Source organism: Dendropsophus ebraccatus, chromosome 2 (genome assembly GCF_027789765.1).
Source record: "Dendropsophus ebraccatus isolate aDenEbr1 chromosome 2, aDenEbr1.pat, whole genome shotgun sequence".
In the NCBI taxonomy this organism is placed as follows: Eukaryota; Metazoa; Chordata; class Amphibia; order Anura; family Hylidae; genus Dendropsophus; species Dendropsophus ebraccatus.
This window is the reverse complement of record NC_091455.1, coordinates 185270767-185296039: the sequence shown is the minus strand read 5'-3', so window position 1 is coordinate 185296039 and position 25273 is coordinate 185270767. Positions and strand designations below refer to the sequence as shown.

The 25273-nt window shown below is 42.0% G+C and overlaps 1 protein-coding gene across 3 annotated transcripts in view; it reads right to left on the bottom strand.

Annotated features, from left to right (window-relative positions):
* DPP6 (dipeptidyl peptidase like 6) overlaps positions 1 to 25273 on the bottom strand; it is a 1116244-nt gene that overhangs the window by 67092 nt on the left and 1023879 nt on the right. For all 3 annotated transcript variants that reach the window (XM_069958878.1, XM_069958876.1, XM_069958877.1), the window contains 2 exons: positions 14609 to 14763; positions 10364 to 10461 (listed from right to left, as the gene is read on the bottom strand). In XM_069958878.1, the coding sequence (XP_069814979.1) occupies positions 10364 to 10461; positions 14609 to 14763 (253 nt within the window). The remainder of the gene's footprint in view (positions 1 to 10363; positions 10462 to 14608; positions 14764 to 25273) is intronic.

Sequence of the window (25273 nt, the reverse complement as noted above, 5' to 3'; positions counted from 1 at the left end):
GGGGTAAGCAGGAAGATGCAATTTCACCCAATAGCTTCAGGGTACTGAGTGATATTAGGTAAGGGGCATCAGTTAGTAAGTTTTACTGTACAAACCAATAACCTACAACCATTTTGTTATTTCTTCTGCAGATAAAAGAGACTTTAAATACTTCTCGTAGTATATACAGAGGTCATGCACAGAGTGGGAAATACAGAAAAGGGCAGCTTCAGCCCATGATTAGTATTGAGCAGATTACCCGAAGTGTTCGGTTTCAGCAACATTCTCCAAACCTGAATGCTCCGCATGTGACTCCTGCTGGAAACAGATGTAGATTTTATACGCTGGGGCTCAGATTCAGGCACCCGGCCGGCCGGATTTACTGAGAAGTGTGCGCCTCTTACAGTATCCAGATGGGGAAAAGGGAGCGGGACCTAATATAAAACTGGTTTATTTGTATGCCGGTCTTTGTAATTCCCCCCCCCCCCCCCCCATAGTATTCTGCTAAGTATTTTGGTCAGTATTTTTTCAAGCAAAACCAGGAGTGGGTTGAAAATACAGAAACTGTGCACATCTCTTGATTCCACACCTGGTTTTGGTTACAAATATCGCAAAAAATACTGACAGAAATACTGACCAAAATACTAGGTGTAACTTGGCCATGTGCTGTATCCATGTTTTCCTAGCAGCCCTAGACGAGAATCAAATGCGAAGCATTTGGGTTTGGAGAACGTTGCTGAACCCGAACAGTTTAGCAAGGCCGTTCAACCGCACCTACGACTTCAGGGTACTAAGTGATGTTGGGGAAGGTAATGTCAGTTTGGCTGTATGGTCCATTAACATGCAGGCATTTGGTTATTTCCTGTCTGGAGGTAAAAGAGAACTTTTAGGACTACTAGTGCAATATACAGAGTGCATGCAGGGAGTGGGCAATGCAGGTAGGTGCAGATTCAACCTACAGCTTCAGGGTACCGAATGAATTTGCAAATAGGGGTTTCAGTCTGGACCAAATCTGGGTGGGCTCGAAGTTTGCTCCACTCTGTTAAGGACCTATAACATGCTCAACCCTGAGAAATTTGCGATATGTATAATACAAATGATGCTGATTACTGAGGTGTTTTTTCAGGTTGCTTTTGAACATCTTGATGGTGGATGTGACGGAATGGTGAGTGCCAGATTATGGGGGTGGCTCAGGCAACAGTTGTATGAAGTGTGGGCAAGGAGAGAGCACAAATAGAGGTCATGAGAGGATTAAAGGTCGCGTGAGGGATGGTAGAGGGATACCAAGTCAGAGATGTGTGTGTGTGTGTGGGGGGGGGGGGGGGGGGGGGGGCAGGTTGTGGATGGCCTTGTATGAGATGGTTGACATTTTAACATTAATTTGTTGGGCAATGGGGAGCCAGTGAAGGGATTGGTAAGTGGAGAGGGAGAGGCCTCTGCAGCAAGAGGAGAGGTGGATTATTTAGGCAGCAGAGTTGAGGATAGACTGGAGGGGAGCAAGGGATGGAAAGGTCAGAGAGGAGGATGTTGCAGTAGTCCAAGCAGGAGATAATGAGAGCATGTACTAGCAACTCAACTTTGCTGGCCTAAACTCAGCTTGGGAAAAGAGTGGATTCGGGCAATGTTGTTGAAGTGAAGGCAACAGGAGTTGGTCAGGGGCTGAATGTCCAGTTTGGATGACAGAGCAGAATTGAAGGTGACCCCATGACAGCGGACTTGTGGGATGGGGGGTGGGGGTGTTGCAAATGGGGAAAAATTATTCATTCTTTTTTTGTCTATGTTGAGTTTTAGAAAGTGGGAAAAGAAGGCAGATATAGCTGATAGACACTCTGGGATCCTGGATAGCAGAGAGTTGATATCCGGACCCGAGTTCTTGAGAAGCAAACATATGATTATGCAAGTGGTAATAAAATTAGTAAGTAGGTTAAAGTGGAGAAAAGTTGGCAGCTATTTCTCTGGTGACACATAGTCATGGGAATACATGCAATGAAGACCCATAAAGAAGGCAGCACCAGCTTAGACTGACCCTATATACCTTCCCTATATGCAGTTAAATCTATGAAGAGCTCCTCACTACAACATAATCAATCAAGGGAGGGAGCACTGACTTTTTTTTGCCTATAACCCTATAACATATAACACGCCTTGCAAAGAAGCATAAAGGATCTATGTAACCTTTATAGTGAGTAAAAAGTTTTGTCAACTAAGTTCGGCTTGCTAATAACTTCAAATGTATTTTTGCGATTTTTTGACATTTTTCTGCCAGCAGGCTCCACTTAAAATAATACATTCAAAAGTATAATGAAAAAAAAAATTGACTAAACCAAATAAAGAGTAAAATAAATGCCCCTTCACGTCGAGGCTGCATTTTGATGAGAACATTTTCACTTTTACAAGTGCAAAATAAAGTCTAAGCTTCCTTACTTAACTTGTCGGGAGAATTCAGCTGTCAGACTTGGTGCCCTCTGAAGATTTCAGTCTGAATTGATTAATTTTACTTTTCCATTTAAAGGAAGGAGAGGAAAAGTGGTGAAGCCTTAATGAATATATGTACATTTCAATTGAATGAGACCGCCGCTGACCCGCATTTTACTGTAATGAGTGTGAATGGAAGGAATTAAGTGGACCCGAAGAACTGATTTAGTAATTGAAATGCACTGCTTATCATAAATTAGAATTTTTTTTTTTCAGTGCAGAAAAAAAAAACATTCCCTGATTCCCTGGAAGCCAAAGAAATACATAAAATAGATTAAAATAAATAACTTATTAAACAACTCTGGTACATGTAATATAGGTCAGCGGTTGGTTTCCAGCATAATCTCACAGATATATTGGGTAATTTACTGTTTGCTTTCAGCATAAAAAAAAAACAACCTGAAGGTAATGAGAATAAACAAAACTGAAATGACGCCAAATGGAATAAATATATTTTATGACTTCATGGTACAGGACCCCACGCTCAGGATATCTGCAGTAACAAGTCTTGTCACGCAGAGTCTTCACAAATAATGTAGGACATGTTTCTGTATATAGAAAGTGTGAAAATACTGTGTGACTGATTATATGCAGAGAGAAGGAGCCGCGCTATGTGAGGAAATGCAGAAGACTTCAACTTTGTGGAGAGCATGGGTTTAACTCTAATATGAAGAATTATTTAAGAAAATTTTTAATAATAGGTATACATATGGGAATGTTGGGACAACTAGCATGGCCACCAATATACCCCAAAAGGACCTTGGCCAATTATGGCAATTAGTCCAATACTAGAGATAAGCGCAACATGAGCATGTTTGAGTCTGATCGTTAACCCCTTCAGGACCAGGCTAATTTTCGTTTTTGCATTTTCGTTTTTTCCTCCTTGTGCCTAAAAGGCCATAGCAGTTGCATTTTTACACCTACAGACCCACATGAGCCCTTATTTTTTGCGTCACTAATTGTACTTTGCAATGACAGGCTGAATTTTTGTAGAAAATATGCTGCGAAACAAAAAAAAATTATATGCGCAGTGAAATTGAAAAAGAAACCACAATTCTTTTTCTTTTGGGGGGGGGGCTTCGTTTTTACGCCGTGTGTCCTATGGAAAACCTGACAAATTATATATGTTCCTCAAGTTGTTACGATTACAACGATAAGTAACATGTATAACTTTGTATTGTATCTGATGGCTTGTAAAAAATTCAAACCATTGTTAACAGATATATGTTCCTTAAAATCGCTCCATTCCCAGGCTTATAGCGCTTTTATCCTTTGATTTATGGGGATTTATGGGTCAGGTGTCATTTTTTGCGCCATGATGTTTTCTTTCTATCGGTATCTTGATTGCGCGTATGCGACTTTTTGATCGCTTTTTATTACAATTTTTCTGCATTTGATGCGACCAAAAATGTGCAATTTTGCACTTTGGGATTTTTTGGCGCTTACGCCATTTACTGTACGAGATCAAGAATGTGATAAATTAATATTTTGAGCGATTACGCACGCGGCGATACTAAATATGTTTATTTATTTATTTTTATTTATAAAATGGGAAAAGCGGGGTGATTCTGACTTTTATTAGGGGAGGGGGCTTTTTATTAATAATTACGCTTTATTTTTAAATTTTACACTTATACCAGAAGCCCCCTGGGGGACTTCTTGTATAAGTACACTGATCTCTCATTCAGATCTATGCTGCATAGATATGCAGCATAGATCGATGAGATCGGCACTCGTTCGCTTCTGGCTGCTGCAACCGGAAGCAACCGAGTGCCGAGCCGGGATCAGCGCCATTATGGCGCAGACCCCGGCCGGCACCAGTCACGGAGATCGCTCCTCCAGGACAACGTCATGGGAGAGCGATCTCCCCACTTGACACCAAGGAAGAGCTGCTCTGAAGTCTTAAGATGCAGCTGTCAACTTTGACAGCTGCATCTGAAGACTTAATTAGCGGACACGGCGATCGGACCGTGCCCGCTAATAGTTTCAGAGCATGGTCGCCGCGCGGCCCCACTCTGAGCGCCCCCACCCGCACGAGGACGTACAGTTTTTATCAAAAGAGTTTTCTTCTGTACTCAAAAAGCTGTTTTCCTACCTCCTCCCTCACTTCAGAAGAAGTAGGATTTCTGTGTCCATTAAGCTCTATGGAGAGGGGAGGGGTCGAGGGGATGAGTGAGCACAGAGAGGAGAAAAGTCATCCCTGCACAAAACATCATCCTGCAATCTTCTCTCACCAAGAACCCAGATAAGCCCTGACCTTTCTGACCTTTGAATCCAGTGTTTTATGTGCAAAGACAGTTTTCCAAATGGCTGGGCTACTTGTATGCTTTTCATGCTCACTCATCCTCCCCGGCCCCTCCCTAGGTTATAATGGGACTCAGTAAATCGTCTTCACTTTGCTCATCTGTAATGAAGACAACTTTGCCTGATAATGAGCAGATAAGAAGGGAGTATGAGGGCAAGGAGGAGGGGGCTGAGAAACAGATTTTTGAGTACAGAAAGAAACCTTTTTGCCTAATAAAACTTATTACAGAGTTTCTTAAAATCACTTGTACTATTTGTAAAAAAAAAAAAATTAAATTAAATTACAGTTACACTTTAGGCATTTGAATACTGGTGGCTGAAGAAGTTGGATAGCAGGATACAGCCCTAGGGAGTCCTGGAAAATATGGATACAGGCTATGGGTCTATCAGTTTTTTTCTTGGACTCATTAGGGCTATATTCAATTTCTTCAGCCACTGGTATTCAAATGTGGCACCTAGCAAGCCAATTGTGCAATTCAGGAGTCTGGGAAAATATTGGAACAATAGACCTGAGGGATTGGGTTTGCCTTCCTCCTAAGCAAAATAAGGAGACCGGGAAAGGAACAGTTGTTCATCCATAGGAGCAGCCATCACCGGCACTGCACATTGTATGAATGACTAGGAAGAGCTGTAGTACCAAACCCTGCACTTCATATGGACACAATGAAGGAGAATGATGCAAGAAAGGTGGCTACTTCATTGTTCTGATCAGCAGTTTTTTCAAAAGATCAATATAGAAACAGAATGGTGGCCACAAGGACATCTAACTTTCATCATCTGGGGGCACAATTCACCAGTGTTCTCAGGATCAGCAGGGTTCCATTGGTCAGCTTAACTGATCCACAAGATATCCTCTATTTCCTAACTTGCTGAAGTAATTATATCCCATTACATGTATACATATTGCTATTATTATTATTATTATTATTATTATTATTATTATTATTATTATTATTATTATTGTATTATTAGTTTGTGCCTTATTTACATAGTAGAGTTAAAAATGTTAAATGTAAAAAAAAAAGTTTGAAAAAAAAATCACCATTAAGTTCCACCAATGAGGGGAGAAGATAGGTGAAGGGAAGGTATATGGATATAAGAGAGAGGAGGTAATTTTTTTATTTCTGCATACGCATTGATGTTAATTTACTTTAAGAACTTGTCTCTGTCTGTTGTGAAGCCCTCCACTGTTTTTGCTGTGACGGCTCCACAGGTGACTATTCCACAGATTCACAGTTCTCATAATATAGAAGTCTTGTCGCCTCTGGAGACTGAATCTTTTCTTCTCCAGGCTGAGGCAGTGTCGTCTTGTATTTTGAAGGGATTCTACCTGGAACATCTTTTCATTGTATGTTTTGTAAGGGCCATTTATATACTTTTTTTATAAATTGATCATATCTCTTCTTACACATTTCAAAACTAGACAGGAGAGAACTTCGAGCCTGAACTCTCTGCATTTGATTAGCGGTAGAAGTTGGATGCAGCCCTAGGGAGTCCTGGAAAACATGTATGCAGTTAATGGCTATGTTTACACAATATTGTGTCAGCTTCGTTTAAAATGACGTCCGTTAGTTTGAGTCTAACATGATGGACGTCATTTAGCTGTCTGGCCTCCCCTTGCAGTACAATGACGTCTGTTGGTACATTATTCTAGTTTTTGTTACTAATTGCTCTTCGAGTGCGGCTTAATGGAAAAGTCCATTGAATTTAATAGTAAAAACCGAGAAAGAAGGGTGGAAAAAGAAAAACTGTGTGTGAACAAGTAATAAAAACGTCCGCTGTTTGCAAAAGACGTCCGAAAATAATGATCATGATCATTATTTTGGCGTCTACGGTAAAAACGTCCGTTATTCAATAAATTATGTGCAATGGACGTCCGTCTTTCCATTGACTTCAATGCATTGCCATTGCAGTCAGTTAAATCGCAGCAAAAACGGACGTTATTTTAAATAGCAAAATCGGCCACCTTTTCTGTATTTTTGACGTTGTGTGAACATAGCCTATGTCTGTATCCATGTTTTCCAGGCAGCCTTAGGGCTACATCCAACTTCTTTAGCCACCGTTAATCAAATTCCAAGAGTTTAGGTTCAGACTAACCCGAACCTGCTCAAAGTTGGCTCCTCTCTATTCAAATCAAATGTAAGTTAAATTCTTTTAATCTTCCCTCATAATTAAGATGCTCCATGCCCCTTATTAGTTTATTTGCCGCCTTTCTACCTTTTCCAGTTACACGACAACCTTTCTATAAATAGGGGCCCATAACAGCACAGGATACTCCAGATAATGCCGTATTAAAGCGGTAATATTACTTCCCTATCCCCAGAGTCCATGCCGGTTTAAATGCATGACAATATCCTGCTGGCCTTAGAAGCAGCTGATTGACATTACATGATTACATGGTGCATACAGATTTTTTATTGCATTCTTTTTGTTCTTCCCCTGTTGAAGGTTATTCTGATTTTCTGCACCCTTTCAGACAGCTGACTAGACTCTATGTAGCTATCATAGATGTCATTTTAATCTCAGCTATAGCATGATGGATGATTGTCCTATATATTGCATATGGATATGTAAATATGTAATGCTCATAAATAAATGATAACAAGATGACAGGATGAAAAAAAAAATGAGAGGAGAAAAGGAACGTAGGTTGGGCATATAAACAGTCATGAGACCGACACACTGGACTAATGGAAACTAAATGGAGATGAGATACTCTCTGTATACTTATATATGACATGGCATATATATGACAAAGAAATGGCAAGATATAGTATGACCATGGCCGGAGTCAAAACATGGCAAGAGCTGGGGCCATCAGTGTCTCTAAGGGCCCAGAGAGGGAGAGGGGCCCAGTGTTTTAATGTTCAGCCAGCTCATTGTAGTGCAGGGTGAGTGGACTGAACATCAAAAGACACAGGAGATTGAGCAGGACCTGCACAGAGAGAGACAAGGGTGAAGGACCTGATCACATGACCAGAAGGTCCTCAACCTTACAGTGTGGAGAGCAGCCCGACAGAGGAAAAGTGAGAAGGCTGAGCTGCCAGTGCTGCGTGTCAGTGTCTGAGTGTGTCAGTCTGTCAGTGTCTGTGTCAGTCAGTATCAGTCAGCCAGTCAGTGTCGGTGTCAGTCAGTTAGTGTCAGTCAGTCAGTCAGTCAGTGTCTGTGTCAATAATGTGTGTTTGTGTATGTTAGTGGTGTCTCAAGTGATGAGCATAGTATGCGGATGATGGGTGCATAGTGGATGGATGAGGGGCCTGCTGAGTCTCTGTTGCCCATGGGCCCGTAAAAACCTGGAGCCGCCCCGAGTATGACATTACAGTGTGCAGTTGTAACTTCTACAAATTCAAAATGTTCTTCAAAAATTACACCAAACAACACCTTGACTGCTCCTGCCCCTTTGTAGTCTATCTACTTACTTGTGAGTGCGGGTTACAATATATTGGCCGCACCATTCAACCCCTCCACAAGAGGATAAATTCACATAGACATAACACATCGAAAGGGTTCTTAAAACATAGTCTGTCGCGTCATCTTACTTGTGCACACAATAGAGATTTTGATAAAATTTCAATTACTCCAATTGAACAAATTCCAATAGGCACACATAACAGAATAGCAGTACTAAACAAACGTGAGACGTATTGGATATATAGAATCCAATCATTACATCCTGATGGCCTGAATGAACTTATAGAACATATTTAAATGATGCCGAATTAATGAATTATTAAGTTTTTTATTGATTGATTATAAATATTTAGTGCCATACAGTGGAGGATGATTAATATTAATAATATTATTATGCACATTTGTGCCACTGATGTATTTCCTTGAACGTCTATCCACATTTGGCGACACTGGTGCGGCTAAGTGTGGTTTAGGACGAAGCTCTCCATCTAGCGGTTCGCAAGTGTCATTGCACTTAATGTATTTGATCTGTTTACATAGAGTTACGCTGTTTACGTAGGCTGTGTTTGTGGACTCACTACGTTCCATGTCATTTCCGCCGCAGTTACAATTAGTTCCGGCGAAGGGAACATAGACGGAGTGCCATGGGACTGTAAGTATAAGATCGGTGTTTTGTCTGTAATATATATAAGTAGACTGTTTAGTATTTATGCGATTAACTGTATCCCATGACTGTGAATATACACCTGCGGCGGCCCGGGAAACCGGAAGTGCCGTGCTGCGACTTGTAGTACTATGCACGTATAAATGATGTGAGATCTAAGGTTGTTGTTAGGCTTGAGAAAGGCACCTATATATGCTGGTGCCGAAACGCGTCGCTGCTATTATTAATAAATTATTTGCTTTTATGACTAGTCTGATTGGGAGTTATTAATTTGGTAACCGCTTTCGCGGCAATTTACCACTGACTACCCGATCCTAGTTTTTATCTGCGCTTTGCACTTTAGATCACTGTTGGATCCCTAAGTCCTTGAGGGACTCCTTTCCTGTTTGTGTATGTGCTCCACACACTGTGTGGATGATCTTGTGCCGAGCTGCGATACTGGATTTAAGCCCTAGATAGTGTTGTGCCTATCTTTTGCACAACACAACAAGGTGAGTGCATTGGGAATTGTTCTTTGCACTGCTGTTTAAGCAATTTACACAATATTGCACTAGGAAGCGCCTTTCCCCCCCACCCTCTTCTTCTTTTTTGCTTACAGTGTGGAGAGCAGCCCGACAGAAGAAAAGTGAGAAGGCTGAGCTGCCAGTGCTGCGTGTCAGTGTCTGAGTGTGTCAGTCTGTCAGTGTCTGTGTCAGTCAGTATCAGTCAGCCAGTCAGTGTCGGTGTCAGTCAGTTAGTGTCAGTCAGTCAGTCAGTCAGTGTCTGTGTCAATAATGTGTGTTTGTGTATGTTAGTGGTGTCTCAAGTGATGAGCATAGTATGCGGATGATGGGTGCATAGTGGATGGATGAGGGGCCTGCTGAGTCTCTGTTGCCCATGGGCCCGTAAAAACCTTGAGCCGGCCCTGAGTATGACATTACAGTGTGCAGTTTTAACTTCTACAAATTCAAAATGTTCTTCAAAAATGACGCTTCTGTCACATGGACTAAATGGACTAATTCAATGTTAAACTAACACTTTTATATTTGCAAGGCCTTCGGATCCAGCATTGCACAATACGTAATTTTTCCTATGGGAATACCTAACTAGAGATGGATAGTTGTATGCAGTACATATGCAGAGCCCACATATCGCCACAAGGTGGTAGTCAGCTTCAGCCTGCAGATTCAGCCACAGTCACTGTTTGCTGAGTGTATGCCGGCTCACTGCATTAGATAATTGCCGTTAGAAAGTGAATATAATGTTGGCCTGCTGGCGACTGAAGGGTTAAACAGGTTTAATCTACCAAGTGCACAAAGCATAAAACAAATATATGTGCATATGTAAATAGACAATCATGATTCTTCCTGCTCCATCGGAGCAATAAAACCAATCCAGTCTTTAGTATCTAGGAGGCTTAGGTTACACAGTATTATTGATGTCCTTGAATAACATGCTCTGCTCCCTCCCCAGTACTTTGATGTAAGCCCGAATATGAATGAAAAAGACACATATTCTCTATGAAGTGAGCACTTGTCCATTGTACTGTACCTCATTCTTTGATCATCAGGGGGAGTCATTTCCACGTGGTGAAGAGGCCCATTCAAGTTTACAATATGTAAGGTGACAACCGGATTCTCAAAGCCAGCCTAGAACAGAAAGCGGGGAAGAACTATAAAGTTTATGCTTTTATCATTTCAGAGGCCTGAAATGTGAATGTACGGAGTGTAGAGCTCCGGAGAACTGCACTTACCACAGATGAGCCAAATGAGCAGAAACATGGCTTTATTAGGGAGGAAATGACTATATGTCTGAGGCGCCTACCTTCAAGGGGTTTTATATCATTAGTTGTTATAGAAAGTAGCGCATGGAGTGTTCACACCTAATTCTATCAGCAAGACGCTGGGCTATTTGTGGGATTGAAAAGCATAGACTACCAAATGTTTTGAATCCCAAAAAATAAATTGTATACCAAGGTCAATAAATTGCATACCAACAGACCAAACATAGTCACTAACTGACTACCTTGGTCCATTGAAATTAATGGCGCCTGTGCCTGTCTGTGCACGGATACTTCATGTACTCCGCTGCAAGTTGCCAAATCCTAAGGCTAAAACTGTAGCTTGTCTGCCTGGGGCCTGTACTCCTGGATGTGCCACTCTGTGTACTCATCTCTGCTTGAGTTTTTCTTCTAAGTAATCGCAATTGAATCCAAGGTTGTCAGGATCCCCTTACGGCAGAGTACCCTACATATTGGACAGGCACCCTTTAGGTAGTCCACCCAGCCACAACTTGTCAAGCCTAACTACGTCACCAAACCAAGAGACTGTTGCCCTTTAAGCCATCTTCTAAGTGATTGAAATAAAACTAACATTTCTTTACGTCTCAAACCTCATCTGCTATGGCTGTGATTTCAACTATTTCTAAAGGCTGACAGGCCTAATATCAAGATACTGTGCACAGGGAATTTGTCTAACAACTGTACTGTATCTTTAAGAGACTGTAAGAAAAAGTTCTTCATTCTGCAACTACTCATGAATATCTGTGTTTAAAGGGGTTGGCCACCTTACAGTAAAGTTGCTCAGTGTACAGTATTAGTAAGTGTACTCACTGTATATACTGACAGCAGCTCCCTGTGTACCTCATAGAGCTAATATCAGACTCCATCCTCCAGGCTGTGCTGCCCTGCTCTGTGGTGAACCTGTCTCTAAGATGGTTGACATGGAAGAACATGTGACCCCCCAGTGCCCATGCTCCTCCATGTCGGCCATCTTATAGACAGACTCACCACAGAGCTATCTACCGCTACAGCTTTTGCAGTTATCACCTTGCAGCCCCTGGTTACCACACACCCATAGCCTAGCATTCAAATTCTGTTTAGGCAACTAAATAGTAAATCCCTAATATCTTGATTATTAAAGGGCATAGCAAGAAAGTAAAAACACATCTGGAATCAGGGCGTTTGAGGCCTCAAGATCATATAAGAAGCCTTATTTGTTTTGGACTGACCACAGCTTCCCTTTTAGGAATGTGGATAAGGTATGAAGGGGGAGACAAATACGAGACACTACTGTCATGGGAACCATTGTAGGGGCCGCAGTTTGGTCTTTGTTATGTGGCCCTGCACTACACTATACTGTACACTATACTATACACTACACTATAAATTTATGCCCTCCATATATATAAGAAATATACCACATAGAGCATTATTATTAGGGATGAGTGAATATACAGTAATGGTGAAGCAAAGCACTTCACTAGTCTTCACTGAACTCAAAGCTGCTCCGTGCTGCTCTACACAGGAGGCCTGGAAAAGCTGGATCCAATCCTGGAAGACTTGGTGAAGTTTCCTATGATTGCATTTAGCTTTTCCAGGCTCCAAGAGCGGCACAGAGTTCAAAGGCAGCCGGCTGACAAGTCGACCGCCGAGACTAGTGAAGCGCTTTGCATTGCTATTACTGTAAATTCGCTTATCCCTAATGATTATATACCACGACACTTTTTTATGCCGTACCCAGACCATACTGTTTTTGGCACGGTTGTGATATCGCAGGAACAATGCATCTGGCTGTGACTATATGTGACACCATGCCTCCCAGCTCTTCACACCGCTACACATAACTGCTGCTCAGATCTCTTCACGACAGATGTGTCTGACGCACAAGCACTCAGGGACTTATGTTCCACACATCAATCTAATGTATAAATGTTGTGTGAGCATAATACTCTCTGCGTGTCACTGACTATGTCAGTAAGTAAAGAGGGGAGAAGATGAGGCTCCGTCATTTGATATTTAGCTGCTTGGAGACATTCGGATTTAGACGCTGTTATGTTTATTGACATTTCAGGGCCGTAATGCAGCGGTGACAACATGATAGAATAGTGTGCCCTGGCTTCATCTGTAATTCTGTGATATCATTTCTAGTCAGTGAAAGGGAAGTTCTGTCCATAGCATTATATTATATAAACTTTTTGCAGTTCCCAAAGAGCACCCTCAAACCATGTGCACTATTTAAAGGGCAACTACAATTTCCTAAAAGTTTTATCAGTTGGGGGCCTGGGTTCTGAAAGTCCCAAAAGTCACTAAAATGAAGAGGCAGAAGAACCCCCGGCTATCCTTTTCTTTTGACCGTCTCTCCTAAGCTACCTGAGAAGTGGCACACGGACTCATGGAAAACATATAGAGTCTATGCACTGATCAATGAGGGTCTCAGCTCTACACTGCCCCTCTCTGTTTCTGATTTGCACCTTAGTGGGTGAGCAGAGCAAATAGGGTGTGACAGCGATGAGGAATATGTGGCCCTCAAGCTGTAACAAAGCCTTGACTAGGCTCATAGAAAGTCTATACAGTTTGGTCTGATCTCCAGGGAGAGCTGATCACATGCAAATGGGCACAAAATGTAGGTAAGAACTTCAGTCCCTTTTTTTAAGCAATCTGTAGGGGTCTCAGTACCCTGGAAACTCACCAGCCATGTGGCAATGACATGTTAATCATTTTAGGAATGACTGTTACCAGGGTTTAATGGGGCACTACACAGAAGGGACTATTCCTATTCTCAAAGGTAACTTGTCAGAGTTGAAACTGGCTCACTAGAATATTAGTTGATCCTCTGGTGGTCCCATTAATGGGTCTCAAAGATACAGAAGACAGAATTATTAAGTTCTTAAAGGGGTTGTCCAGGCCTAGAAAACCATGGCTGCTTTCTTCCAGAAACAACAGCACCCCTGTCCTCAGTTAGGGTGTGGTTTTGTGGCTCAGTTTTTGTCATGATTGTGCCTGAAAAAGCATCAGTGCCCCCCTCTGCGGTGAAGATCCGACCTCTGCGCCAAAGACTGCACTTTTGGCATTAAGTCCGTGCCTGGTTTTGTTCTGTTCTTTGCTTATGTCTTCTGTGATCCGGTCCATGTTTTCTCAGTTCTTCACTTTCCTTGCTGTGGTCTATTCACTAATTGTCTCTGCTGTGTTCTGATTGACAGGTCTCTTCACCTCTGGCTTTCTGTGATTCTCTTGTGTGTTTCTCCTGCTCTACCTATCAGCTTGGAGTCCGGGACTTCTGTTCCCTTATAGCTTGGTCTCTCCCTTCACTCTCCGCTCTTGATAGCTTTGTCCAGCTTGTCTGTTCAGCTAGATCCAGCCTTTTTTGCCTGCAGTCTGTATTCCTGGTTTCCTTATTCCTTTGCCTGTTTCTTGCCATTCTTTGTCTTTTGGTTCTGTGTCTTGCTTTGTTTACCTCGCTTAGTCCTCAGTGTTCCTTGCTCTGTCCTTAGTTCATCTTGCTACTATGTCCGGCTTTTGGTTTTCTGTTTACCTTGTTGCATCTCTGGCTTTAGTCCTCCATTGGTTTGGTCCCCCACTGCCTTCTTGGTCCTGTCCTTCTGTGTGACTTTGCCTTGTCTACTGTCATTGTACCTTGTTTGCCTGTACTGTGCATTGTCTGTGTTTTGCACTTATTTGAGTGCAGGGACTGATGCCCAGTTGCGAATGGTCATTTAGGACCTGCACTGCAAGTAGGTAGGAACAGCGTGGGGTGTGTCAGCCATAGGGCCCACTTGTCCTTTGTCTCATTGTTCCACGGGGCCTGACAGTTTTATTGCATATTAAAGTGAATGAAGATAAATTGTTATACCACACACGCTGGGGACAGAGGTGGGACTTTTTTTGCAAGAAAGTAGCTGTGCTTTTTCTAGTCCTGGATAACTCCTTTAAGAAAAAAAAAAAAACTTACACTATATTTTAATGTGTGTGCAATGTTGACAGCATTGCTCTACTCTATATGCAAAAACATGTCTTACCTTTGGATAATGATAATTTTTTACGGTTGGGTAAATGGAACCTGTATATACAGGGATCTCCATAGAGGGCACTTTGGTATCGTTGATCGTTGTATATGCTAGTCTGGCGCCATCTGGAGCCCACCAGTGGGCAATGTGGGTTTTGAATATTTCCTCTGCAAAAGATACAGTAACAAAAATAATTAGTAAGAAAGGTAAAAAATATTAATAATTAATCAAGCCACTAAAGAAACATTTTATAATCATATTGTGCAGTATAGGGAACACAATAGGGAGCTATCTGCAAGTTAGATTCGTCTTTCGTTTCCCTTTAACCTGCGGCTCTATAGCTGATGCAAAACTATATGTTTGGCAACAGGTGAAAGGCCACAGGTTGGAGAACACCAGTGTAGTAGTTGGCCAGCTTTTCTTTGGTGGTAGCTCTCCACTCATTGTAGCTGAGGGGTTCCTTACCACTATGGCATGCACATGTAGAGGATAGCAGCACTTTAGGTGTACAATATGGGTATAGCTGTATACTGATCTCAGTCAGAGCTTGATTATGACAGCTGGTGCTAACCAGGTATAGCAAAAAGGACATGTGTCACGAAGCAAAAAGACAGTTGCACTCACCGATGTTGTCTTCTTAAGCTTTATTTTTCTTATACAAGCATGGACACAGTGCGGACACAGAGTGAGCAGACGCTAGGTCTGGACTAGCAACTGTTCACTCTGTGTCCGCACTGTGTCCATGCTTGTAGAAGAAAAATAAAGCTTAAGAAGACAACGTCGTTGAGTGCAACTGTCTTTTTGCTTCGTGACACAGTTCCTTACCACTATGACGTCGATATGCCCTATCAGAATATTTTGACCTCCTTAATAGCAAACATGTATGATGGGTTTCAAGGTTTGATTGACGCAGAGCGATATCACACGACCGATAATAGTTTGGTCATGACTTGAAAGATCGATGATTGGAAAGTGGAAAAATTGCAATTCAGTGTTTGTCGCCATGAACCATGCTACTTATCATTGGTACGCTTATCAAGCCTTAATGCTCCTACCACAATTCCAACTAAAGAGCTCATGAACAATATTGGGTTTAACCCTGTATATTGTTACAATCTTGCAGAGTTTAGCTTTGAAAGAATGGAAGTAGGTTAATAAATAATAAAGGACACCATGGGAAAATTTACAGTGGAAACCCTTAAGGGGCTTATCAAGCACTACAAAAACATGGCCACTTTCTTCCAGAGACAGCCACACTTTTGTCTCCAGCTTGGGCGGGGTTTTGCTGCTCAGTTCCATTGAAGTGAATGGAGCTTAATTACAAACCGCACCTGAACTGGAGACAAGAGTCCTGTTGTCTCTGAAGGAAAGTGGCCATGTTTTTGTAGCACTGGATAAACCCTTTAACCTATGTTGGATGCTGACCATGAACTGGCTGCATGCAAGAAGACAAAGGTAGCCACATAAAGCACAGGTTTGGGCTTCTCTTATTGAGCATTCCTGTATTATCAGCACCAAGAACATCAGCACCGAAATCAAAGTCTGTAAGATGGCGTCATCTACCATGTGCCGTTTATAATACCAATGTCTTCTTATGTGTCAGAGAGATCTTTGAGCCCATCAGGCATCGAGGCTCAGGTGCGACTGCTAGCTTTGCATGTATTAAATCCAAGCACTATTTCCACCCAGGGATAAAGCCCATAAATCCATAAAAAACAATCATGTTAGGTTTGCCACAGACCGACTTCATTTTAGGTAATTTTTTTTCTTAGTAAAACCCAAAGCACAATTGAAGCCTCTCAGTTTGTCCTTGTTTGAGATCTGATAAATGCATACAGATCAAAGCCTTATGAAAAATAAGATAACAAGTGAAGTAAGCTGTCTGCAGTAGTTATGATAGACGAACAGATCGGGTATTTTATATTTGACACATAATATAAGCCGTATATTAACATCGCCTCATGCTCGGGAAATAAAAGAAAGATAAGGAAGACAAAGAGAATTATGAAACCTATAAAACCAGATGAGACGTCGGGTAATGCTGAAGTGTCTTTGTATACATTTTTAATATATGTGGAGTTATATTGGATAGCGATAGATAACATAGCCACCTATATATCAGTACTAACTATTGAGAATGCGAATAAACACATAACTTGTAGTGTAAAAACTAGAGATGAGCGAGTACTAAAATACTCAAATGCTCGTTACTCGAGTATTTTCTATTTCTAGAGTGCTCCTTTCAAGTAATGAACCCCAATAAAGTCAATGGGAGACACAAGCATTTTTTAGGGCCCACGTCTTCGATCAGAGACGTTGCAGGCGTAGTACCACCATTTGGCTTCTCCTTCCAGCCTAGCGTGTCATTGTGCCTGCGCAGTCTCTGAGCGCAATGGCGCATGTGCATATAGAAATGCTGTATGAGACCAGTGATCCAGCCAAAGGGCGGGCAAATATCCAGGTGGGGGGCATAGAAAAGAATAAAAGAGGTGGTGCAGGGACGGATGCATCACTGCTGGAGGGGGGGGGGAGTTTGTCAAAGACCGCTTCAGAGCCCCGGCGACGTTACAGAATTTGCGCCCTGTATGTCACCTGTATGTGCGTAAGAGCCTGTTGTGACCCTGTTAAAAATTATGGGTAAGAGCTTGTTGTGACTCTCCCTAAAAATTGTTGGTAAGAGCCTGTTGTGACTCTTTCCCAAATTTCATGGGCCAGAGCCTGTTCTTGTCAGCCTGATGGTGGTGGCTCCCCCTGCTGCTAAGGCATGGTACAGTTTGCAAAAGACAAATCTTTTGTCTACTGCACTTTTATCAAAATAATGTCATACAGCAGAAGACCTCCCCTTCAAGGAAACTCGTGCAGGACTACATGGTATGACCCGTCTTCTCCCTCTGGCCTCACCACTGCCTCTTGCAGCCAACGCTGCAGATCCCTTCCCCTCTGAATCACTAGCTCCGGTCAGCTCACCATCCACGGACCATCCACGTTAATGCCTGCTTGTGCTGCTCTGCATTCAATAGTGGCATACTGAATGTACCTGCTAACTGGTAAAGGCAGCCAGGGATCCTGCATAGGCCGTGTTTGTGTTGTCCCTCAGAAGCACCCTTATCAGTATGTCATCGCCCACATCCTCTACCCTTTATAGTCTTTCCCATGTTTTCTGTTCTTATTAGATTACATGCAGTATACAACGACGTATACTCACCGTATAGTCACCACCACTAGACTCTCATGACATTGACATTGTCATGACTGAATGACATTGGTTAAACTGTAAAATACTGTATAGCAGATTTTTTTTTTTGTTTATTTCTTTTCAAGTCCTAAAAAAGAGTTTTGGATAGTTGTGGATATAACTTACTATTACTAGGTATATACCAGTATACTGTTCTGTACAATACTAGAATATTGTATGGAATTAGCTCTTCATCAGTCACACTGACAGACTACTAATCCTTAAAAAGACTGTTAGGTGCTTGGTGAACCTAATCCCCTGCCTAACCACCTAACACTACCTCTTTCCCTGCTCCAGCAACTATTCCTGGCAGCTAACAGACTGGAAGTGAGACAAGCATCTGGAGACCTGGGTCTATATACACCCAGGTCTCCTGATACAGCCGGCCAATCACTAGGACCTCCCAGCCCCTTCTTTGCATGTTTATTGGCTGATTGACACTATCAATGTTATTTGAGCACCACGCAGCATTCATTTGAGTATCAAGTACCATAATACTCGAGTGAATAGTGAGCTTGAAAGAGCATTTTCGCTCATCTCTAGTGAAAATGTAAAGAAAATATACCATCAGGTGTAGCATATCAATAGAACGGTGCCAACGTGAAGCCATGTCACAGAGGAGTGAGGATTTCCTCCCACTGGGGGTTGGCCAGACCGCCTCCAGTACTTTAGCCTAGGCCAGTGCCCGGTAATAGACAGGCTTTTTGACCGGGAACTGGGCTGTATTTCAATAAAAGGACTGCAGCATTGGCTTCCCCATGGCGTCGCTGTTCCATTGATAAGCTACACTTAAAGTAAATGTACCTGATGATAAATTTGCTTCAAGTGTGGCACCTGATGTGTAATAGAAGTGACAACTTCTCTGCAAGAAGTTGCAAAACTCCTCGTAAACTGGAGAAAAAAATCATGGTGTTTCTGGAAGAAGAACTAACATTTTGTAGTATTGAGCCATAGTCCTGTACCACCATGCAGCTCTGCCATGTTTAGAAAGCCTTATCCATACTAAAATTACCCATTTACTAGCATAATAGCACTATAGAACCATGAGCCTCAAAGCAAAGAACTCTGATTCCGGCTTACTAAGAGCTAAGAGTGCAAGTTCTTTTCAGATTTGTTTGCAAACAGGATGGTAGAGGTCATCCTCTAACTAGCAGCTCAGATATCCTTTCCATATCATTGTGTTTGATCAAACAGCAGCCAAGTAAAAGCGAGAGCCTGCATCTCCGCTAATAGCATGCCATCAAAGGAAGCCGTGGTACAAAGCAAGCCAGAAAGCTAAAGCCATCCACGGCTACAATTTCCCCACGCTATACAACAGGTTACTTTTCCAAGTGTTAAATCTTCAGCCATCATCCGGCCCTGTAATAACAGAGCCAGAGCTTTATGTGCTGTTTGTAATCAGCAATCAATCCATACAAGAACAGCAGTTCCCCATATAGTATATTGATTATTACCGCACTGCCAGCGTGCACTTTGTCAATCACCAGTCCACTGTAAGTCCCATTCTCCACAAAACGCCATCTCCAGATTATAGTTATTACTGTCACTCAGGCCAAACATAAAATAATTTTACAGCTTTTGTGCTTTTTCAGAATATTCATAAACCTAAATGATCTTTTCAATTTTCCTCCTACTTTTCATATAGATCGCTTCTAGTGCTTTCAGTACTTAAAGTGAATCTCCAGGTAACTATAGAAGGTCCATTATTTTTTGTCTTTGTTCTACAGTAATGTGGCATCTCACTGGTTAGCACTGCTGTCTTGTAGACCTGATTGCAAACCTCTGCTCATACTGGTCTTAAAGGGGTATTCACATGTCCATTAACATTGTTATACTTGTAGGACTCATCAAGTGAAATACTTTTACAAATACAATCATTTAGCAACTTTGCTTCCTTCTCCTGATATGCTGCTCCTTTCCCGCCAATTGTTCACAACTTGTTGTCTAGGTTACAGACCACCGCTCTGCTCTAAAAGCAGTGGTCTGGCTGGGATATATATATATATATATATATATATAGTATATTTATTCATTCGACTTATTTAATTTTGTAATATGTAAGTGTAAAAAAAAAACAAGTTCAGTAAAAAGCTGAGGGCAGAGATATTTCGATGCTTCTTTATTTCAACATGTAGTAAAACCTTCGGTGACACGTCACTGTTCAGCAGATGCCAAACAACTTCACATATACAACACAGACATGACGGCCATTTCGCGCACATGCCCGCTTCATCAGGTTAAATTTTTATTTTAAAAAAAGAGCTGTTGAATCTTTTGCCGCTATAATATTATTATTATTATATACCAATAATGTAAATGTACGCCAGAGAGAAGGCGCAGATATGGTTGTGGAAAGGGGGCAGGGCTTAATTTAATGTCCCCAATAGTGTATATATACTGTATAGTATATACTGTATGTAATGTCCCACAAATTTCAGCACATTGAAGTCTATGGGAGTTAATGCATTTTATGTTATGTTTAAAATAGTGTATGTCAGCAATTAATTGCCAGCCATGTCCCATACTGTCAACCTATCAAGGACACCTTCTAGAAAGTTCTAACCAATGGGACGTCGAATTGCCTAACCTATCCTCCACCAATCGGAGATTAGTCCCAGCTCCCTGTATGAGGCTCCCTGTTAGTTCCTGGTGTGAGGAGACTAGACTATTGTAGTAAAGTGTATAGTATAGTATGATACTACAGATTTATTCTCAAGTTACTGATAAGCGCACTGATTGGCTGAGCGCTGGGAGATGCCAGGAGCCCCCGAAGCAAGCCGGAGCATGGACCTGGTAATGTATGTACCCAGGCTGTGGGGAGTTAAGGTGGCTGACTCTTCCATACTCGCAATCCCGCAGTATGTCATCTCATTGAAGTGACTGGAAAGGTATCCGCAGCTTATTATGCTTTGAACTCACAGCGTGAAATCTACTGCGGATAAAGCACGTGTGAACCCATCCTTAGGCTATGTTCACACAACGTATATTTTCGTAAAATCATTATTACAAAAGTATATTTTTACGATGAATTTTACGATTAATCGTAATAATTACGATTATTAAGAAAATATACGTTAACTTGCCGTCTATAGGATCCCGACCGGAGCGTATACACATAGTATACGCTCCGTCCGGGATCCCTAGCGGCGCCGCAAACAACTGACATGTCAGTTTTCTGCAGTTTCTATTCATTGAATAGCGGCTGCAGAAAACCATGTCAGTGCACACTGTGGAGCGAGCGGCTCCGGCCCTCTCTCCATAATGTGCAGTGGGAAGTCCTGATGTGGGCGCACACTGAGGCTAAAGATCATCCGGCCGGTGCTGCAGTACCAGCCGGGATGATCTTTTTTGAGACTGTCCAGGACCCAGCCGGGTCATGGAACGGCCGCTCTCTTACTATGTATGAACATAACCTTAAGCAGCATTGTGCATGCTGCCTTCCGACTGACACTCAACAGTTAACGTAGATATAAAGTTTGAGATGTTTTGTATAAAACATTTAGTTCTAAATTGGAGTTTTCTTTGAATTTCACAGCATAATTCTAACACCTTCAGTCATATTGCAAGACGTTCCACTAAGATTAGGAGAGCTTATCATCTATTCGGTATTCGGAATGGTTAAGTCGGTAATATTGGCTTTTGACCATGACATGAAACTAATCTACTTTCTTGGTATAATTTAAATGAAAATGATGACATTATTATTCAGCTGTGGCTTCAATCTACATCTTGATGAGTCACATAATCACACTGATGATGCCCGGACACATTTTCTGCCAGTTATCTCTCCAGATGTTTGGGCACACCTCTATGTTAGACGCTCGTCACCTCTCTGGTTAATAGCACCATGCCCTGCAATATGTTATAGCAGAAGCCTCGGCTACAATCCTTCATTTCTGCTGGCAGAACAAAAAAGTAGCAAACTAGGCTGAATATATTAATACAGAGCTGTATAAGAGCCGTACATCGTATTACTACTCATGGTACACATATAGTTTCCATAAGTATTGATTAAACAATTATTTTACTGTCATTCCCCTCTTCTCATCCATCATGTACCCTATCCGGAGGTGAGGGGTAAAGACCCCTATACATCTTAAATAAATAACGCCTGAACAATTGTCTAGCTGTCAGTTATGTTACATAGCTACAGTGCAGTGTGGGGGGGGGGAGGCTTGGAGAACAGCCACAGGCCTATGGTATAGTTAATTGGAGAGGATGGGAAACACAAGGGCGGACAGAGACTGCAGGGAGCATGGAGGAATGAGCATGGTATAGGGTGAGCACAGTATAGCAGCACTCTCTGTCCAGGGAGAGAGGAGTTACAGCTATGGCGAGATTACCTCCACAGTCCTGTCCCCTGATGTAAGCCCCAGCCTGAAGTGGATCTGCTGTGATTTAAAAGGTGAGGGAGACTTCCTGGGTCAGAGTACAGGGCTTTAGACCCCGCTATGCAGATCATGCCCCTCCCCCACTTGCGCTCCCACCGAGTACAGGGAGCTCTTAAACCAAAGCAATGCTCCTAAACCAAGTCACAATTTTGAAAAACTGTGAGCTCTTAAACCAAAACACTCTTAACCCAAGTTACTCTTAAACCAAGGTACTACTGTTATTCTACACAGAGACTGGACGAGGGTTTTATCACCATGTTATACAAGGCCTGAAGGTTGGCGTTACCACCATGTTACACAGAGACGGGACAATGGTTCTATCACCATGTCATACAAGGACCGAAGGTTGGCGTTACCACCATGTTATACAGATATTGGACAATGGTTCTATCACCATGTTATACAAGGACCGAAGGTTGGCGTTACCACCATGTTATACAGATATTGGACAATGGTTCTATCACCATGTCAAACAAGGACTGAAGGTTGGCATTACCAACATGTTACACAGATATTGGACAATGGTTCTAGTGCCATGTTACACAAGGGCCGAAGGTTGGCGTTACCACCATGTTACACAGGGATTGGACGCTGCCTACATGTTACATAGAGACTGAGGGTTGGCTCTGTGAACATGTAACATAAAACTGAACATTGGTTTACAACAATGTTACATGAGGACTGATGGTTTGCTTTATGACCATGTTACAAAGGGACTAAACGTTCTGTGATTGTTACACAGGGACTGAAGGCTGGTTCTATTGCCATGTTACAGAGGGACTAAAGGTTGGGTCTATGACTGTGTTACAGAGGGACTAAAGGTTAAGTCTATAGTGACGTTACACAGGGACTAAAGTTTAAGTCTATAGCCATGTTAGACAGGGACTTAAAGCGTAACTGTCATTTCAGGGTCATTTCTTCTGAAAACATTAAATATCAACAGTATAAGCGATTTTAAGAAACTCTGTAATAAGTTTTATGTACTAAAAGAGTTTCCTTCTGGACTGAAAAAGCAATCTCCCAGCCTCCCCCCTCACATCAAATGAAGCAGGATTTCTGTCTCCATTATGTGGCTATGGAGAGGGGAGGGGCTGTTAGGAGTGACTGAGCACGGAGGATTTCTGCACAGCACAACACCCTGCAATCTTCTCTCAGTAAGTTCATAGATAAGCACTGACCTTTCTGACACCTGAATTTAGCGTTTTAGCTGCCCAGAGAGTCTACAAACAGCTGACCTTCATGTCACCTCTTCCTGCTCCCTCATCCCCCTCGGCCCTTCCCCCCTTCATAGGCTTACAATGGAGAGAGCAGAACCCGTCTTCACTGGCTTCTCTGTAATGAAGACGTGTTTGCCTGATAATGCACAGATAAGAAGTCAGGGGGGGGAGGCTGGGAGATTGCTTCTTGAGTACAGAAGGAGGCTTTTTGGCTGATGAAACCTATTACAGAGTTTCTTAAAATCGCTTATACTACTGATTTCTGCAATAAAAAAAAAAAAAACATGACAGTTACGCTTTAATGCTGGCTCTATGGACATGTTACACATGGGCTGAAGATTGTGATTAAAAATATGATACCCAACTAAAGGTTGCCTCTATGACCTTGCTATACAGGGACCAATGGCTGAATGTATTACCATGTTACACAGGGACTAAAGGCTGGCTGTATGACCATGTTACCCAGGGACTAATGGCTGGATGTATGACTATGTTACCCATGGACTAAAGGCTGGATTTATGACCATGCTACTTAGGGACTAAAGGCTGGATGTATGACCATGTTACCCAGGGACTAAAGGCTGGATGTATGACCATGTTACCCAGGGACTAAAGGCTGAATGTATTACCATGTTACACAGGGACTAATGGCTGGATGTATGACCATGTTACCCAGGGACTAATGGCTGGATGTATGACCATGTTACCCAGGGACTAATGGCTAAATGTATGACCATGTTACCCAGGGACTAATGGCTGGATGTATGACCATGTTACCCAGGGACTAATGGCTAAATGTATGACCATGTTACACAAGTATTCAATGTTAATTCTATAAACACATCACACAGGGATTGGAGGGTGAAGATAAGTTAATTTTTGAACACCATTAACCTTTCTCGGTCACAATGATACCCCGTTGTTTTTGTTACATAGACGGGAAACATTTTATATCTGTCATTCCCCAGAAGTACATTGCTGTGTAGTTAATGTCGAGAAAGTCTATTCAGAAGCACTGGATGGGTCTCAGAGAGAAACCTCCATTATATTAACCTACTGTCTATGAAAATATACCTGAGAGATCTGTCAGAATAATTACCTTTCTTGTGCCACAGTTATAGGACAATGCAGTGCACCTCGGTGGGGCCCGGCTTCCATTAGAAATACAAGATCTTAGCCAGTTCATTTATACCTAATGACTATAATTGAAATTACTTTTCGAGTACATCTGGCGCCATGTATACGTTCCTTTCAAACCTTGTGCCGCAAGATTCCGCATTTACCTTCAGAATATCTGTTTTCAGTACTACTCGAAACGTGAAGTATCTGTACGAATGTTATTCATTGAGAGTTCACAAAGAGAAAGTCTCTCCAGGAAATTACAATGTCATTCAAGTGGATTAATAGCCATCGATTTATTAGCTGTATTTTTCTTTGCAAACGCTTTTTTTAATTTTATTTTTTTTATTTTTTTATTTGACACATTGTTTAGTGGAATTATCATGGAAATATTTCACGGTGGAGACAAGAGCTGTTGTCTGAACCTGATAATCTGTACGTATGTGCATAGCTCTAGACCGATACATTCACAATCTGTATGTAACTGTGTAATTTACATTTTGCATCTGATAATCTGTATTCATGTGCGTAGACTAAAACATCAAACATCAACCAGTGGCTATGTACAAAACAAAGGAGTCAGGGCGCCATTCTAGAGATCCCCAGAGTGGTCCACATATCAGACCCCCAGCAATCTCATCCTGTGGATAGGGTACAAGTAGAGGTAACTCCGACAATCCCTTACATTCAATTCAATTAAGGGGCCACAGTGTGT